General features: G+C 37.2%; 2 protein-coding genes across 3 annotated transcripts; one reads left to right on the top strand and one right to left on the bottom strand.

The window, feature by feature from the left end:
- Positions 1-1,658: 1,658 nt before the first annotated feature.
- On the top strand, positions 1,659-15,131 carry LOC125219038 (calpain-type cysteine protease DEK1-like). 2 transcript variants are annotated; one of them, XM_089066058.1, is made up of 31 exons: positions 1,659-2,046; positions 2,264-2,407; positions 3,529-3,779; positions 4,327-4,509; positions 4,594-4,729; positions 4,936-5,066; positions 5,152-5,266; positions 5,356-6,334; positions 6,444-6,554; positions 7,292-7,350; positions 7,449-7,611; positions 8,061-8,334; positions 8,463-8,613; positions 8,741-8,852; positions 8,937-9,102; positions 9,232-9,302; positions 9,409-9,500; positions 9,605-9,767; positions 9,930-10,001; positions 10,564-10,941; positions 11,024-11,139; positions 11,224-11,521; positions 11,627-11,946; positions 12,069-12,420; positions 12,504-12,824; positions 12,914-13,018; positions 13,123-13,251; positions 13,329-13,709; positions 13,789-13,926; positions 14,007-14,243; positions 14,396-15,131. In XM_089066058.1, exons 2-31 carry the CDS (start codon positions 2,286-2,288, stop codon positions 14,699-14,701), a joined length of 6,432 nt encoding a protein of 2,143 aa, XP_088922184.1. In that variant the 5' UTR covers positions 1,659-2,046; positions 2,264-2,285; the 3' UTR covers positions 14,702-15,131. The 2 variants fall into 2 exon arrangements, with proteins under 2 accessions (XP_088922184.1, XP_088922182.1); XM_089066056.1 differs by having other exon boundaries at positions 9,220-9,302.
- A 729-nt stretch (positions 15,132-15,860) lies between these two features.
- LOC148934151 (AIG2-like (avirulence induced gene) family protein) lies at positions 15,861-17,546 on the bottom strand. Its single transcript, XM_089066059.1, has 5 exons — positions 17,375-17,546; positions 16,959-17,031; positions 16,526-16,618; positions 16,364-16,447; positions 15,861-16,175 (listed from the first exon to the last, which is right to left on the bottom strand). Exons 1-5 carry the CDS (start codon positions 17,488-17,490, stop codon positions 16,032-16,034), a joined length of 510 nt encoding a protein of 169 aa, XP_088922185.1. The 5' UTR covers positions 17,491-17,546; the 3' UTR covers positions 15,861-16,031.
- Between the last annotated feature and the right edge of the window lie 761 nt (positions 17,547-18,307).

The raw sequence follows: 18,307 nt of genomic DNA, 5'->3' as shown, positions 1-18,307 counted from the left end.
TGATAAATATATGTGGTAGGCTAAAAACTACTACCTCCGTCCCTCAAATTTTGACACAGTTTACTATTTCGGTCCGTCCCTGAAAATTTGACACACTTCACTTTTTACCATTTTTTGTAGTGGACCTCATATTCCACTAACTAATTCCTACTCACATTTTATTATAAAACTAATACTTTAAAAGTAGGACCCACATCCCACCAACTTTTTCAACACACTTTGCATTACATTTCTTAAAACCCATGCCGGGTCAAACCGTATCAAAATTTGAGGGACCAAATTGAGTACCAAAACTTTCCCTACGACACCACCCACAAAAATTTTCACATCTTTGATCTTTACAACCGACATTTCATTCCCCCAAAACTTAAGATATTCCTACACAATCATACAATTGAAGCTCTATTTTATTATTTCAACCTTTTTTTTTTCCTATAGGCCTTGACTTTATAATTGAAAGACGTCTTTTCTATCGCGAAGAACTTCTTTTTCTTTACAATTCTTGTGAACTATGAATTCTCTACGCAATACAAATCACCAATTGTCACTAGTAACTCAAACATCATTACAAATCGATTTTAATCATTAGCAAAAACAAAAGAGAATGCTAAAATGATATATAGTCAAGTGGTTAAGAGCCCAATATACTAAAAAGCATCCAACAATAATATTTTTTCTGGCAAAACACGTTTAAGAAAACATCATTGTACTAATACATTTTGATTCATTAGGTCCTTTTATAAACTTTTGGTTTATTAGGTTCTTTACCAATGTTCTTTGTTTAATCAGATCATTTTATAAATTTTTTTATTCATTATATCCTTATTTAATGCATTTTGATTTAAGAGATTTTGTACTTTTATTTTTAATTTAGTTGAATCTTTTTATTAATGGGAATTTAATTAACTTTTCTTGTACTGTATTAATTAAGTTCATTTATTTTTCTTTTCTTTTTACATATTTATTTTGGAACTAATTCAACTGAAGTAGTCATTTAAGAATCATTGGGAAAATGAAATTTTATTGATTTTCCATTATAAATCTATAAATCTATCATTTTCAATGAATTTTGAGTCGATAATTACAACTGAATTAATGTTAAAATAAAAAAAAAGAAAAAACCAAAATAAATAAGTTTAATTAGCAAAAAAAAATTAATTAAATAAATATTTAATAAAAAAACTTCTTAAACTAAACTAAAATGAATTATTATAAGCATCTAATGCAATAAAAAAGTTATAAAAAAATTAAAACAAAATACATAGTCCTAAATTCTAATGAAACAAAAATTTTATTAATAGGTTTTATAAAATAAAATTTATAAACTAATAATTCATACTCTGTGTTTTACCTTTTATTAATCAATAATTAAAAGCGATACCTTAACTTAATTTATTCTATAATTTAAAATGTCCAACGCAGGTAATTTACGCTATAAATAGGACTCATGTCTGAATAAAATCCCCCACCCACACGCGCATCATAGCAACCCTACATCTATCTCGGCTTCCCATTGGTCCGTATTCTCTACGCGCATTCCACGAGCGTGAGAAGATAATCCACTTGGCCAAAATTCCAGCTGTTAATTTTTATATTTACACCAAAAAACAAATTACTGTATTTTATTTTAATATCCAAACGAGCACACTTTACTCTTTTCTTCTCCACTGCCTCTGCTCTCTCTCCTTTTCTCTCCAAGTACTGCAACCTAAGTCCCTGCATTTTTTCCACCCCATAATTGTATTACACTTCTCTTTTGTAAAAAAGTGTAGGGTTTTAAAATTCATCTACTTTGACCTTAACACTACATTCTTGTACAAAAATTACCCTTTGCATTTTTAAAGTTTCTTGCTTTCTTTTCCTATTTAATTCCAATTTTCGTTTCTGCCTCTTCTTCTGCTCGTTTAGATGTGGTGAAGGTAGGAAATTAGGGCCATACCCTTAGCTTCTTGCTGTTGATTATGATAGGGACGGACATTGTGCTGAAAGGCTGGAGCTTTTTGAGCTGAAATCTTGATAGGAATGACTCATTTTTTTCTGGAATAGGTGAGTTTTGTGTATTTGCTTTAAGGGTTTTGTTTAATTATTGATTAGGGCTTCCCGAAGTTTAAAGTTTAAATTTTTACTTCATAATTTCAAATGCTCCCCTGCAAATTGAACTGGCCAATTTTATTTATATTTTTTCTGGTTTTTGTTAATGGTTTTTTATTTTATTTTATTTGGATTAATTTACTTCTCTGATGGGTTTCTGTTGTGCCTGTAGTTGAGATAAAAGGAGGGGGGAAATGGAGGAGGAGCATGAGTTGATCCTGGCATGCATAATTTCAGGGTCCCTTTTCTCTGTTCTTGGGGCTGCTTCCTTTTCTATACTCTGGTTGGTCAATTGGCGGCCGTGGCGCATCTATAGGTGCCTCTCTTACCCCCTTTGGCTCTCAATCTTGCATAGTGTCTTTCCTTTTGATCATGAACTGTATTAATGTGGTAGAACTGCTGCCTTGCTTTTTAAGTTATGTGCGTATTGTAATTACATCTGGCTAGTCTGGTAGTGATATGAAGTAGTAGTAAGTTAGGAGATGCTGCTAAGGGAGTATTGTTTTGTTATCATCCACCTTTAATTTTCTGGAAATGGGGGCTAATCTTGATTGCTAAATTGGACAATTTAGTTATATGGATGATTGTGAGTCTCAATGGCTCTTGGAATTAGAGCTCAGCAAATCACTTAGTGTTAACATATTCTGGAACCACTGCTTTGATTCTTTAGTGCCAGTGCTGGAATAATTAGAACTCGAACATAATAGAACCTTTAGGTGGTTGGCATATTTGAGGTAGGGTATAATTCTCTAAGTTAATCATAATTCTAGTAGTTACAGCACTTTCTCCGCATTGAGCTTTAAATCTCAGCCTATGCTAGTTCATGCAAGATAAAATTGTTTAGTTATCCTCAGGTAATTGTATTAACATTGGGCAGATATATGTTTAACTCATGTCTGATAGATGAGGAAGAAATTAGGTATTGCAATATGCAACCAGTGTAGTTGGCATTCAGCATGCTAACATTCTAATATGCCTCATTTTTTAAAATTACTATCATATTTTTATCAATTTGTTCCATATTTCTTTCACATAGTTTCTAAGAATATAACCTTTCCACCAATCACCATAGACAAGCTCTTGTATGTGTTCTAATACATGTAGCTAGAAATTATATTCTTCCCTCCTTCAGTATTGTTTGCCCTTCATCATCTATAATTGATCAATTTTATCAAGTGGGCAGCACTTTATCCTTGCCATTATGTGTGTGCTATTTTCTAATTTATGATATAGTAAAAAAATTGAGTGGTCTGTTGTCCATTATCTTCACTGATTCATTTGCCCTTGGTTTTAAAATTTGGTGGTATCTTCAGTTTCTTTTTTTACTTTGCTTTCAATTTATATGGAGGTTTCGAAAAATTCAAACAAGTATTGATGAACACTCGAAGAACTAGGCCTGTACTTTGACTGAGTTCCTCTTGATTATTGCTTCTTCAGTTGGATATTTGCTAGAAAATGGCCAAATTTCCTCCATGGTCCTCAGCTAGGAATATTGTGCGGCCTTCTTTCCCTGGGTTCATGGATAGTTGTTATTTCGCCAGTGGTGGTGCTTATTGTTTGGGGATACTGGTTGATCGTGATACTCGGGAGAGATATAATTGGTTTAGCTGTTGTAATGGCTGGAGTTGCTCTACTTTTGGCATTTTATTCTGTAATGCTCTGGTGGAGAACACAATGGCAAAGCTCAAGTATGTATCTCCTACCTTGATTTGACTGGAAAGAGTTGGAAGCCTGTATTTACAAATTAATTTTTTCTTGAACTGATCATATGCCTGACAAATTATATATTGCCCTTGGTATTAAATCCTTCCTTTTTTTCTTTTACTTTTTACTTTCAATTATCTGTATGTCATCCAATGATTTTAGAGAATAGAACAAGAATAGCTTTTAGGTCCAATTCTTCCTACATCTACACATTCCCGATAATACAGATGAGAAGGGAATAGCTGATTTGTAGCTGCCATAATCAGTAGATATAACCTTATAACAGTGTTCATTTATTCCTATAATCAATTCACTTATGCCATCTTTGGCATGAAAATCATCCTTCAAACTATGATGTGAATTGTTCTTGAATATGGCAATAGAAGGGTACATTCTGAGTATAGAAATACATATACGTCATGTGTAATAGAAATATCAAAATGTGTCCCTTGTTGATAGATTGACTGCAATTAAGTTGTGCATACCATATTGCATGCTAATGCATATGGTCCTCATGACTAACTTCTGCAGGGGCTGTTGCAATTCTTCTTCTTCTGGCTGTTGGGTTGCTTTGTGCTTATGAGCTTTGTGCTGTATATGTTACTGCGGGCGCAAAGGCATCCGACCGATATTCTCCTTCTGGTTTTTTCTTTGGCGTCTCAGCAATTGCCCTAGCAATCAACATGCTTTTTATTTGTCGGATGGTTTTCAATGGTATGCCATAGTTTGTCATATATAGGCCACAAAATGTTTATGTGAGATTAGAAATATATTTATCTATTCTTATATATCTGGCAGGCAACGGTCTAGACATAGACGAATATGTGAGAAGGGCATACAAATTTGCTTACTCAGACTGTATAGAAGTGGGTCCTGTGGCGTGCTTACCTGAACCGCCTGATCCCAATGAATTATATCCTAGACAATCAAGAAGGCAAGTTATCCTTTTAATTACTTGTGCCAGCGTCACTGTGTTCTGCAGGGAAATATTTTCCTTGAAAATAATGTAACAGTCTTTTAAGGCAATTCTTCTTTGTAATATAACCTGCTCTTGTGAGCTGCGAGATTTCTTCTTGCTTGAGGCCATTCTATATTTATCTCGACCTTCTCAACTTATGCAGTTCTATATGATCCGTGCAGGGCTCTACACCTTGGGCTTCTCTATTTTGGTTCCCTTGTGGTTCTGCTTGTATATTCCATCTTATATGGTTTAACGGCCAAGGAATCCCATTGGCTTGGTGCAATTACATCTGCTGCAGTAATTATCCTTGGTATATCCACTATAGACATCTGTAAAACTTTTAACCACTATGCACTTTTTCTTTATTCTAATCTGAAAGTTTGTATATCTCCTAGATTGGAATGTGGGCACATGCCTCTACGGATTTAAGCTTCTTAAGAGTCGCGTTGCCGCTCTTTTTGTTGCTGGGGCTTCTCGGGTCTTCCTAATATGTTTTGGAGTCCACTACTGGTTTGTTTCTTCCTTTTGCTGAAGAAATTCTGTGGTTACCAAAAAACGTTTTGTTTTATCCAGTTTCTCATAGTTTAAACCTTTTACAGGTATCTAGGACACTGTATCAGTTATGCAGTTGTGGCCTCTGTGCTTCTTGGAGCTGCTGTATCTCGTCATTTGTGCGTTACGAACTCATCTGCTGCTAGAAGGGATGCTTTGGAGAGTACAGTTATTCGTCTTCGCGAAGGATTTCGTAAGAAAGAGCAGAACTCCTCCTCCAGCTCATCTGAAGGTTGTGGTTCAAGTATAAAATGCAGTAGTAGTGCTGATGCTGGTCACCTTGGTAATGGTACTGTACCTAGCACCGGGGATCTTACTAGCTGGAATCATGTTGAAGGTATCCATAGTGAGAAGGGCATTGATAGTGGAAGGCCTAGTTTTGCGTTACGTAGTACTTCTTGTCGTTCGGTCGTTCAAGAAACTGAAGTTGGGCCTTCTTATGTTGACAAAAGTTTTGATCATAATGAGTCTTTGGTGGCTTGTTCTAGTAGTGGCATGGAAAGTCAGGGATGTGAGTCAAGTGCATCTAATTCTGTGAGTCAGGTGCTGGACTTAAACTTAGCACTTGCATTCCAGGAAAAGTTGAATGATCCGAGGATTACATCCCTCTTGAAAAAAAGAACAGGGCAAGGAGAGCTTGAACTAACAAATTTACTGCAAGATAAAGGACTTGATCCTAATTTTGCTGTGATGCTAAAAGAAAATGGACTGGATCCTATGATCCTTGCATTACTGCAAAGAAGTAGCTTGGATGCAGATACGGATCACCGTGACAATACTAACATAGCTATGATGGACTCAAACAGTGTTGATAACATGCCATCTAATGAAATATCATTCTCGGAAGAGCTTAGATTACGTGGTCTGGAAAAATGGCTACAACTGTGCAGACTATTCTTGCACTATACAACTGGTACGCCAGAGCGCTCATGGCTTTTGTTCAGTTTTGTCTTTAGTATAGAGACCACCATTGTGGCCATTTACCGTCCAAACACAATCAACCTAATAAACTCTACACACCAACAGGTACAGCCTCCCTTTATAATTTATTGCAAACTTAGTGGTGTTTTTTATAACAGCTTAGCATTTATTGTCATGCTAATTCTAACCATAAGTTTGGTCTCATTTTCTGCAGTTTGAATTTGGTATAGCTGTGCTGTTGTTGTCTCCCGTTGTCTGGTCAATCATGGCCTTTCTTAGGTCACTTCAATCTGAAGAACTGTCTATGACATCCAAACCTAGAAAGGTAGTTCTGTTTATGTCTGGAAGCTTTTAAGCTATTTGATTATCTTATTATATTTTATTTTGAGTTCTAGACTTAGATGGCTTGTATATATAATGTAATAATGTTCTGTATGCTTATCATCATGCTCTGTTAGAGAAAAGAGATGAGGGAGGCTGACAGGGAATAGTAAGAACAGAAAGTATAATTGATATACAGTGAACAAAATAAATGATAATCCTCTTACAAGGCCACTCCTCTATGAGGCCCTACAGTAAATAGCAGTCCTTATTCTAAACTCACTTAACAATCCTCTCAAACCTAAAGGAAGCTATATATAAGACTCAACTAGAAGACTAAAGGACAACATTCATAAGATAAAGCTAAAGAGACTCCATGATCTCCACGATCAAGTCTACATAAATACTCAATCCATGAAGACTTCATAAAGACTCCATGGTCCAGGCTGTTACTCTCCATAATCAGCAACTTTCTGACTCACCATCGCATGATGTGTATCATGCTCTGTAATGTCTACCCTTATATAGGATTTATCATTAACTGATTTATCCACTTGAATTTTTGTCCACGCATACAACTTATGAAAAAATTGTTCATTTTCTTGACTTCTCTTCAAGGTTGGATCAATGTACTTTTCTAGTGTCTATAGTACATAAAGTATATTTATAAATTTTTTTCCTTCTCTTGATGTTTCTGGCAACGTTGATTTTAGTAATATATTTTCCTTCATGTATTTGCAGTATGGATTTGGTGCTTGGTTAGTAAGCACTTCCGTTGGATTGTTGCTTTCCTTCTTGAGGTGCATTTCTTTTACTCATGTTTAGCATCTTAAACTACATTTCCATTCATTCCATTGTATATATAGTTAGGTACTCATGACTGTATATATATCTGCAGCAAATCATCTGTTCTGTTGGGGTTATCTTTAACAGTACCTTTGATGGTGGCATGCCTATCAGTTGGTGTTCCAATATGGATTCAGAATGGTTACCAGTTTCAGATTTCTGGTGGCACTGATGCAGGTCATGCTGGAAATCATGTCATTACAAGGAGAAAAGAGGTACAGCCTTTCCCTATTTTCTGGGCATTTTTTTCGGATTGCCATTGTTTTAAAAAATGTGGGTTCGCCTTCTCATGTAGCTGCTGAGTTCTGTATATCATGTTATGAATTTCTGAATTCTACACACATAAAGCCAAAGTTTCCTTTTTTGTCTCATATAACACCAGGAAGTGCATGGGTTGTATCCATACATTGTTTTCCCTGATGTCATATAATGACTGTATCTTCTATTAATACTGTTCGTTTTGCAGTTTCAACATCTCTTTATATTCTATGTTATTGTCTCTATTCTATCAACATAACTCCATGGGGTTTGGCTGTTTATTTTATACTAAAACTCACATTTAATTTCTCAACCTTACATAATTTATGTCCATAATAGAATATTTAAATTGCCCATGTACTCTCTTCTGCTTGTATATTCTGGAGCTAATACTATTTTTGGCCAGGGTGTTATTCTTTTTATTTGCATGGCCTTATTTACTGGGTCTCTATTAGCACTTGGTTGGATTATTTCTGCAAAGCCATTGGATGACTTACGCTACAAGAGCTGGACTGGGGATCCAAAAAGTGTTTCGTCTCCCTATGCATCATCCTTGTATATTGGCTGGGCCATGGCATCTGCTATCGCATTGATAGTTACCGGTGTCTTGCCAATTGTATCATGGTTTGCAACCTATCGATTTTCTCTCTCCTCTGCTGTATGTATCGGGCTGTTTGCAGGTGAATTTTCTTTTACTATTATGTTTTTATTGATCTTTTTCTTTAAACCACATTGGGGTTACTCTTGGTTCTGTTTATGGGCTTAATATTGCCATACATTACTAAGGATTGATTACCTCCTCTTATAGCTGTCCTTGTATCATTTTGTGGGGCATCATATATGACGATTGTAACTTCGAGGATTGGTCAGATTCCGACAAAGGCTGACTTTCTTGCCGCTTTGCTTCCATTGATTTGTGTTCCTGCTATCTTATCACTGTCCTCTGGTCTTCTCAAATGGTGCGTGATCTAATAGGCGTGAAATTCAGATGTTGCATTTCCCTATTATGGTTCTTAAAAAAGTTAGATTCATGGTCAGCAAGGGTAGTTGTTATGTGTACTGACATATTCAGATGTATGCTCACAGGAAAGATGACAGCTGGAAGCTTTCTCGTGGTGCTCACATATTTATAATTATTGGCTTAGTTCTGTTGTTTGGGGCAATTTCAGCGGTTACAGTTATAATTGAACCATGGACGGTGAGTAAACGTCATCATAAGAGTCATTTGTTTCATAATATGCCACTGTTAGCTCATCTGATCTGATTATCTGTACTGATACAGATTGGTGCAGCATTCCTTTTAGTGGTTCTTCTTTTGGTTCTGGCAATTGGCGTGATTCACTACTGGGCTTCAAATAACTTTTACTTGACACGATTTCAGATGCTATTTGTTTGTTTCCTTGCGTTTCTTTTGGCTATGGCTGCTTTTTTTGTGGGTTGGTTCCAAGGTAAAAATACATCTCATCCTTTTAATTTAAAGAAATACCTGATCTGCTTAAATTTACTTAAGTAATTTTTTTCTTTTTATATCAATGTCAGAATTAAACTTATTATGCAATAATAAGTCCTTTTTTCAGATAAAGCTTTCGTCGGTGCATCTGTTGGTTACTTCTCATTTCTTTTCTTGTTGGCTGGAAGGGCACTGACTGTGAGTTGAATCATATTACTATAGCTTACTCTACCAACCAACATAATATAATTTTTCCCCACTGAGTATCTTATCTCCTGCTCTATGTTTCTGATGGACTCTGCAGGTACTTCTTTCTCCTCCCATAGTGGTTTATTCTCCTAGGGTATTGCCTGTATATGTTTATGATGCTCATGCAGATTGTGGAAAAAATGTCAGGTTTGTCAATCTCTTGTGAAAATCAAATTATTTATTTCTTCAGTTTGTGAGGAGCACTCTATTGACTGTGCTAGATATTTATGATTGATGTCATTCCCATACAGTGCCGCGTTTCTCTTGCTTTATGGGATAGCACTGGCAATTGAAGGCTGGGGTGTTGTTGCCAGTTTGAAAATTTATCCACCTTTTGCTGGTGCTGCTGTATCTGCTATTACACTTGTTGTGGCCTTCGGATTTGCTGTGTCACGGTCATGCTTGACACTTGAGGTTTTATTTCTATCTTGATATTACCATCTGTCATTTGAAATCTATAAGACACATAGATCTTCTCCATTAAGAACCATCCTGGAGCTGGTCATGAATTTTCCATCATATGTATCATTTCTGTCTTGTGCTTCATTTTCCATTCCAAATTTTTGTCTTTATTAGATGATGGAAGATGCTGTTCACTTTCTGAGCAAGGAGACCGTAATACAGGCAATTGCTCGATCGGCAACAAAGGTGATTCCTTTCAGTTCTATTTTGTTCACAAAACATGCATCCTCTATGCTTTCTCCCATTCAAAATTAGTTACGGAGTAGCTGGCCAAAAGTAGTTAAAGCCTAATTGCCTAGGGGGCTGTAATTCTATAATCAGCTTTGCTGGAAATTCATGTATGGTCCCTAATATCACAGACTCGAATTGAGAATTGGTATTTCCTAATAATTTACTCCCTCCATCCGCGAGTAGGAGTCCCGTTTTTTCATTTTGGTCCATCCACGAATAGGTGTCCCGGTTCATTTTTACTATAAATGGTAATAGGGTCCGTCCCACATTCCACTCAAATTTCATTTAAAACTAATATATACAAGTTAGACCCATGTTCCACTTTTTTTTTTTACACCCACTTTGCTTAACATATCTTAAAAACCTGTGCCTAAAAGAAACGGGACTCCTAATGGTGGACGGAGGGAGTATGATTCTACATGCTCATTTTATAATATCGTGTGCTTTGTTCTACTCTTGATCATCCAAGTAATGTGTATGCTTTATTAGATCTGAAACCCATTCCTACTTTATGCAGACAAGAAATGCTTTGTCCGGGACGTACTCCGCTCCTCAGAGGTCCGCCAGTTCAGCAGCACTTTTGGTTGGAGATCCTACTAGTGCAAGGGATAGGGCTGGAAACTTTGTGCTTCCCAGAGCAGACGTGATGAAGTTAAGAGATCGTTTAAGAAATGAAGAGCTGACTGCAGGATCATTCTACTCCAAATTGAAGTGTTGGAGGATATTGCAGAATGATGTTACCAGTGATGTAGGTCATCGGAGAGCGATGTGTGCTCATGCAAGAATACTTGCCCTTGAAGAAGCTATTGATACAGAATGGGTTTACATGTGGGATAAGTTCGGTGGGTATTTACTCCTTTTGCTTGGTTTGACGGCCAAGGCTGAAAGGGTGCAGGTATGAACTAATTGTGCTGGCATGGATTTTTATTTTGTTTTTAGTACCTTCTGATAATTTTCTTTACCATTTGTTTAACCAGGATGAAGTTCGCCTAAGACTATTCCTGGATAGCATTGGTTTTTCAGATCTGAGTGCAAAAAAAATCAAGAAATGGATGCCTGAGGATCGTAGACAATTTGAAATTATACAGGAGAGGTTAGAAAGTTATGGGAACAAATTTTCACATGTTTTCCCCTGTTATCCTTATTTTACTTATGAATTCTTCTTGTGTACTTCTAGCTATATAAGAGAAAAGGAGATGGAAGAGGAAGCTCTGATGCAGAGACGCCAGGAGGAAGGAAGGGGCAAAGAAAGGAGAAAAGCCCTTTTGGAGAAGGAAGAGCGCAAATGGAAGGAGATTGAGGCTTCTCTCATATCATCTATTCCTAATGCTGGCAGTAGGGAGGCAGCAGCTATGGCAGCTGCCGTTCGTGCCGTAGGAGGTGATTCAGTACGTGATGACACATTCGCACGTGAAAGAGTGGCAAACATTGCCCGAAGAATACGTGCAACTGAGTTATCTCAACGTGCTCAGCAGGTTACTTTTGCCATTGCTAAAATTTAATCTATTACCCTCGAGTCATATGTCTCCTGTTTTGTGGTGGTACTTACATTCATAGTCTGAATTTCCATCTTGTTTCAGACTGGACTCAGTGGTGCTGTTTGTGTTGTTGATGATGAACCTACAACAAGTGGCAGGCACTGCGGCCAGATTGATCCTACTTTATGTCAGACTCAGAGAGTCAGCTTTTCCTCAGCTGTGATGATCCAGCCTGATTCTGGGCCAGTATGTCTCTTGGGAACTGAATTCCAACGGAGAGTTTGTTGGGAAATTCTTGTAGCGGGTTCTGAACAAGGCATTGAGGCTGGACAAGTTGGCCTTCGGTTGATTACAAAAGGGGATAGACAGACTACTGTTGCAAAAGAGTGGAGTATAAGTTCATCTTGTATCGCAGATGGAAGGTCTGTCTGTATTCACGTTTTTACTAATCTCAACTTTCTTTCTCCTTTCTTGCCTACTGTTCCTGTTTTATTTTATTCTGCTACTTACGGAGCACCTATGCATTTTTCAAATTGTGTCGCAGGTGGCATATTATTACGATGACTATAGATGCTGATATAGGTGAAGCCACTTGCTTTATTGATGGTGGCTACGATGGCTATCAGACTGGACTTCCACTTAATATTGCAAACGGCATATGGGAGCAAGAAACAGACGTTTGGGTTGGTGTTAGGCCACCAACCGATATGGATGCATTTGGAAGGTCTGATAGTGAAGGTTCTGAATCCAAGATGCACGTAATGGATGTTTTTCTTTGGGGAAGGTGCTTAAGTGAAGATGAGATTGCTACCCTTCCAGCTGCCGTTGGTCCTGGAGATTACAACTTGATTGATAATCCTGATGACAACTGGCAGTGGGCTGATTCTCCTCCAAGGGTTGGCTTCTCTTCCAAATATCCTTATAAGCATAACATTTTCTTTTGATACTGTTGAATAAAACTCGTTTCCCATTTACATAGGTTGAGGACTGGGAGAGCGATCATGCTGAGGTTGATCTCTACGACAGAGATGAAGTGGATTGGGATGGACAGTATTCAAGTGGGAGGAAGAGGAGATCCGACAGGGAGGGGGTCATTGTAGATGTTGATTCATTTACCAGGAGGTTGAGGAAGCCGAGGATGGAGACTCAGGATGAAGTCAATCAACGTATGCGCTCAGTAGAATTGGCTGTTAAAGAAGCCCTCTTGGCAAGAGGGGAAGTGAATTTTACTGATCAGGAGTTCCCTCCAAGTGATCGTTCGTTATTTCTAGATCCTGACAACCCTCCATCCAAGTTACAGGTAACCTTTTGCTTGGCATTCCTTGGCATTTTTTGCCTGAGACATTTGCAGATCTGGTTTACCTAACTCGGCCTTGAGGTGTGCCACAGGTAGTTTCTGAATGGATGAGACCTAAAGAAATAGTGAAAGAGAAGCATCTGGATTGTGCCCCGTGCTTATTTTCGGGAACAGCAAATCCTTCCGACGTTTGTCAGGTTCTTCCAATCTTGCATATTCTCCTCTGCATCACAACCTATAGCTCCTTGTTATGTAATTGCAATTGCATTCTACTTACTGTTCGGTGTCTTAACTTGAACAGGGTCGGTTGGGTGATTGTTGGTTTCTGAGTGCGGTTGCTGTGCTGACTGAAGTTTCTCGAATATCAGAAGTCATTATTACACCAGACTTCAATGGCGAAGGAATTTATACAGTTCGCTTTTGCATTCAGGTAGTTTCAGTCTTCATCTATGCCAATTCTGTAGGTGGAATTGTGATTTGCTATTAAGTTTTATTTGTTCATATTAGGGGGAATGGGTTCCTGTTGTTGTCGATGATTGGATCCCATGCGAATCACCTGGTAAGCCTGCATTTGCAACCAGCCGGAAGGGGAATGAATTGTGGGTCTCTATACTAGAAAAGGCATACGCCAAGCTTCACGGGTCGTACGAAGCATTGGAAGGCGGGCTCGTCCAAGACGCTCTTGTGGACCTTACGGGAGGTGCTGGTGAGGAGATTGACATGAGGAGCTCTCAGTCTCAGATTGATCTTGCAAGTGGCAGATTATGGTCTCAACTACTACGTTTCAAACTGGAAGGGTTTTTGCTTGGCGCTGGTAGCCCTTCAGGTTCAGACGTCCACATTTCATCCTCTGGGATCGTGCAGGGGCACGCTTACTCTATATTGCAGGTATATATGAATTACCTTCGATACGTTACATGAGTTATGAAACTTGGAATATGTTGATCATATATGTAATTTTGGCCAGATACGTGAAGTAGACGGCCATAAACTTGTCCAGATACGAAATCCTTGGGCAAATGAGGTTGAGTGGAATGGCCCTTGGTCCGATTCCTCGCCTGAATGGACAGATAGGATGAAACACAAGCTCAAGCATACTCCACAGGTAAATTGAGATATTTCTGCACAATCTCGACTTGATGGATTTGTTTTGAAGTATCTGACACTGCGTGTTCGGGGATACAGGCGAAGGATGGTATATTTTGGATGTCGTGGCAAGATTTCCAAATCCATTTCAGATCAATATATGTGTGTCGCATCTACCCGCCTGAAATGCGTTACCCTGTCCACAGCCAGTGGCGTGGTTATAGCGCCGGTGGTTGCCAAGACTACGAAACGTGGCATCAAAACCCGCAGTTTAGATTGAGAGCCACTGGTACTGATGCATCATTACCAATCCACGTGTTTATAACTTTAACTCAGGTATGAACTTACTGGTGCTTTTTTTGGATCGGTTATCACGGTGAACTCAAACCTGAGACCTTTGACATTAGGCATTCAGTGCTCTATAACAGTCATTCATTCACATGCTCGTTTTGTTGTGATGATTAGCGAATGATGTCATGTTTGTTTAGGGGGTGAGCTTCTCGAGGACAACAGCCGGTTTCAGGAATTACCAATCGAGCCATGATTCACAGATGTTCTACATCGGGATGAGGATTCTAAAGACCCGTGGCTGCCGTGCTGCCTACAATATCTACATGCACGAATCAGTTGGTGGGACCGATTATGTGAATTCCCGAGAAATATCGTGTGAGATGGTCCTGGATCCGGACCCCAAGGGATACACCATAGTGCCAACAACAATCCACCCAGGAGAAGAAGCGCCCTTTGTGCTCTCAGTGTTCACGAAATCATCAATAACTCTCGAAGCATTATAGGAGTGAGGCGAGCTGGATTCGGGAAGCAATCGAGATTGCATGAAACATGCCCGCAATGAAATTTTTGAAGAATTGGATCCCATGGTAATTATTCAGACTAGTCTCCATATTGTTAGTAATTTTACAGCATCAAAATAAGCTGAAGTTTGGAGTGGTTGTAGTGAACAGGTGGGCACAAGCATAGAGTGGAGGTGAAAAGGTTGTACATGAGTTTAGGTGATGTAAGAAAATTTGTAAATGAGAAAGGGTTGATAGGGATAGTGTTAGGATAAATAGGAATAGGTTTAGGTAGAGAAGAAGAAAAAGTAGGGAGAGAGGATTAGCAAGATTGCTGTGGCAATAGCATATTTGAAGCTCCAGCTCCAATTTTGTTGCTTCAGCACTCAATTGTATAAATATTCTTGTCTCATAATATCTCCTTCATTTTCCATTGCGCCTCTTCTCCATACCATACTAAAGCTTATTTTGGTGCGGATTTTAATGCAAAATTAGTAAAGTAAGAGAAAAAAAGAGAGAATCGATAAAGTAAGAGAAATAAAAAAAAAAAGTTGTGGAATTAGTATTAGTAAATTGTGGGTTCTAATTTTTAAAATGGAAAGTTTCTATTTTTAGGAAATTGATAAAAAGTTAAGGAATCTCTATTTTTTGAAAATGGATGGAGTATTATACAAGCTACTAATATTATCCAAAAGCTCACACTATAGAATATTTCCTCCATCCTACCATAAGTGTATTCCTTTTTGTAATGTTCTATCTAAAGTGACTCATTTTCTATTTTATCAAAATATAATACTCCCTTCGTTCTTGAAGAGTATGAACTATTTATTTTTTAATCCGTCCCTGAAAAAGTATGAACTTTTTAATTTTGGAAACGCTTCTCTCTCTAGGTGAGATCCATTCTCCACTAACAATAATTTATTAACTTTTTTTTTCTATCTCTCTTATTTTTCCAATTATACATTCAAATCCATGCCTAAAGCAAATGTTCATACTTTTTTGAAATGGAAGGAGTATAATTATTTTTCTATTCTATTTTATTCTCTCTTTATTCAACTATTTTATTTGCTCTGCATTTTACCATGTACACATTATTTTCTTAAATTATGTGTCCAAAAGAAATGTCTCACTTTTGGCGGGACGGAAGAGTACTACATAAGACTTGAAACTACAATACTACCTTCTTTCACGTTCGGAATGAATTGGATAAATCATCCATCCTAACTTGGCCAACCTGTTCATTGAATTACACCATATCTTGCTCTTATTTTACATACATGAACATCTAAGAAGAGAAGATTATTCAACAGTCGAAATTGCAGAACAATGATATTTAAGAATTGGAGTGCTTATTATCTATCCCTTCATAAAATATATCATACGTCGCAACTCGTGTCTTGGCATCAGGTAGCTCCAATTCGTTCATGAAACCCTTCGTCATCTTCAAGAAGCCATCCATGTGCAATATTTTCCACTCCTAGTATAAAATAATACACCACAGCAAAGGGATTAGGCTGTGGAAATTGACCACTGAATAATACTAGTATATGATAAACCGGCTCAATTTCTTAGCTCTGTAGGCATGCCTCATTCAAATGGACTAGAAGATATAGTACAATTCCCATGATAAGAACAGCAGCAATATGAAGTATGATAGGAACTTACTTCAAAATCCCAGCTTCCATATAAGTTTGGATCAGTCTTGTTTTCCCATACGTACGTGTAGGCTATCAGTTTCTCCATACCATCCTACCAAAATGAAGATATTCTTTTTTCATTTCAAACATGCTTATAATAGCGTGTCAAAGATCAAATGAATGGACATACCTTCACAATCACATCAACAGTTTCCCTTTCATACTCGAAATCCTCAAATTCATCCAGAATATGAAGTTCTGGAGGTGTGATGCCGAGCAGAACCTAAACCATTTGTATCCAGTTATCAAAACTTAGAATTCGATAAATGCATTGCTTGTCAAGTTGTGTATGTCCTATAGATATACACACCCACTGTAGATTTGAAATCGCAAACAGACATACTTTCTCAAAGGATAGCCAAACATAGAGGTAGTCTCAGTTTGTGTGGAGTGCTCTCGGGTTCAAGTCTATAATAGCTAACCGGAGAAGTGTTACCTTGGTTCGAATGCAATGCTCGTAGACATATTTTAACAATGTAATCCACATCATTGTACAAGATTAGAGGCAAAAGAAAACCTAAACATTACGCATCATAAATGTGACAAAAGAAATAGAATCAAACCCTGCCATCGACTTTCTTATCTTCAACAGGTATAATTGCAGGGTAAACACGTTCCTTGATACTAAACCGCTGGCTGCAAAACCACAACATCCAAATCAAAAAGAGGCAATCTTTCTGCAACAGCAAATTCAATCAGTAGAGTCCTTGAACATGTTTCGTGGAAAAATGTGTGATTCAATTTATGCACGAGCACAAAATTGAATAGCACGGAAGCAGTAATTTGTCAAAAAAAAAAATTCCGATGAGGATCGTATCAACTAACCTAAAATTAACCTTGATAATTTGAATCACATAGCTATTAATTAGTGAGGTGAAAGAGGAGTAGTTTGTGTTTTATGTTGTGCAAAATTCCAATTTTCCCAAGTTTTATACAAAAATGGGAACAGCGATTGAGAGAGAAAGAGAGAAAAACTAACTGGTTGGGAAGGACGGCAGGGGAAGAAGAGGGAACACGACCTAAGAGGGCTCGAACGACGTCGTCAGCAAGAAGGCTGCCATAGACGAAGACGTTAGAAATCGGAGCAGAAGCCATTCCTCCCTCACTCACTGCCACTCTTTCACCCCAATTTTAGAACTACCACGTGTATATATAAATCAAAATCTTTAGGTGCATTCATTTCATTAGGAAATTGATTTTTTTCCTCTTTTTGGGGTTTAAACATGTGACATGTTCCGAACTGCCAGCTTTGTTATAACCTGTTAATAAGATACACAAAATGTATTTTAATAATGATATCAATACTCTCACCGTCTCATCTTAATTCAATTAATTTGTTTTAGCAAGGAGATTAAAAATGAATATTTAAAAATTAAGTAAACAGAGGTAAAGAAATAAAAATGTGTGAGATATAATATGGAGTACAATTTTTGAAGAAAAGAAATTACGCTAGAGTTCAATATAATGATCCAATAAAATTAACTATCATTGGAAGGAGGCGTAAATTTTTTACACAATTCTAACGTGCGCATTTATCAATCGACCAATAATACTTCATCTATTTCATAATAATTAACTAATTTTATTATTTTGGATTGTCCCTTAAAATTTGACTAATTCTAAATAAGAAAAGTTTTAAATAACTACACATTATCACTACATTTTTCCGATAGTCCATAATTCAGTAACACTATTTCCACTTTATTTTTTTCATTATCTCTTATTTTACAAATTACTTATTAAAACTGTATCATTTTAAGGTGTGCAATTTTTATGAATAGAAAGATTATTATTACTAACTCAAAAATATAGTACAAAATTCAAAATTTCAACTAGTCATTATGGCATTGATTCAGGAAAAATGATAACAGAGGCGATCAAGATTTTAATGTTCAAATTTAGTACCAATGAC

This window comes from Salvia hispanica, chromosome 1, assembly GCF_029641045.1.
Source record: "Salvia hispanica isolate PSC_SH4W2 chromosome 1, Shi_PSC_v1, whole genome shotgun sequence".
In the NCBI taxonomy this organism is placed as follows: Eukaryota; Viridiplantae; Streptophyta; class Magnoliopsida; order Lamiales; family Lamiaceae; genus Salvia; species Salvia hispanica.
This window is presented reverse-complemented; position numbering and strand designations above follow the sequence as displayed.

What these genes read in the sequence shown, in the direction of transcription:
- LOC125219038 (XM_089066056.1), top strand. Translation starts at nt 2,286, where the DNA reads ATGGAGGAGGAGCATGAGTTGATCCTGGCATGCATAATTTCAGGGTCC. An exon ending in TTGTCGGATGGTTTTCAATG is followed by an intron (nt 4,510 to 4,593) that starts GTATGCCATAGT and finishes TATATCTGGCAG; the next exon opens with GCAACGGTCTAGACATAGAC. An exon ending in TGGCTGGAAGGGCACTGACT is followed by an intron (nt 9,303 to 9,408) that starts GTGAGTTGAATC and finishes TGGACTCTGCAG; the next exon opens with GTACTTCTTTCTCCTCCCAT.
- LOC148934151 (XM_089066059.1), bottom strand. Translation starts at nt 17,490, where the DNA reads ATGGCTTCTGCTCCGATTTCTAACGTCTTCGTCTATGGCAGCCTTCTT. An exon ending in ATAAGAAAGTCGATGGCAGG is followed by an intron (nt 16,619 to 16,958) that starts GTTTGATTCTAT and finishes CAAATGGTTTAG; the next exon opens with GTTCTGCTCGGCATCACACC. An exon ending in CTGTTGATGTGATTGTGAAG is followed by an intron (nt 16,448 to 16,525) that starts GTATGTCCATTC and finishes TCATTTTGGTAG; the next exon opens with GATGGTATGGAGAAACTGAT.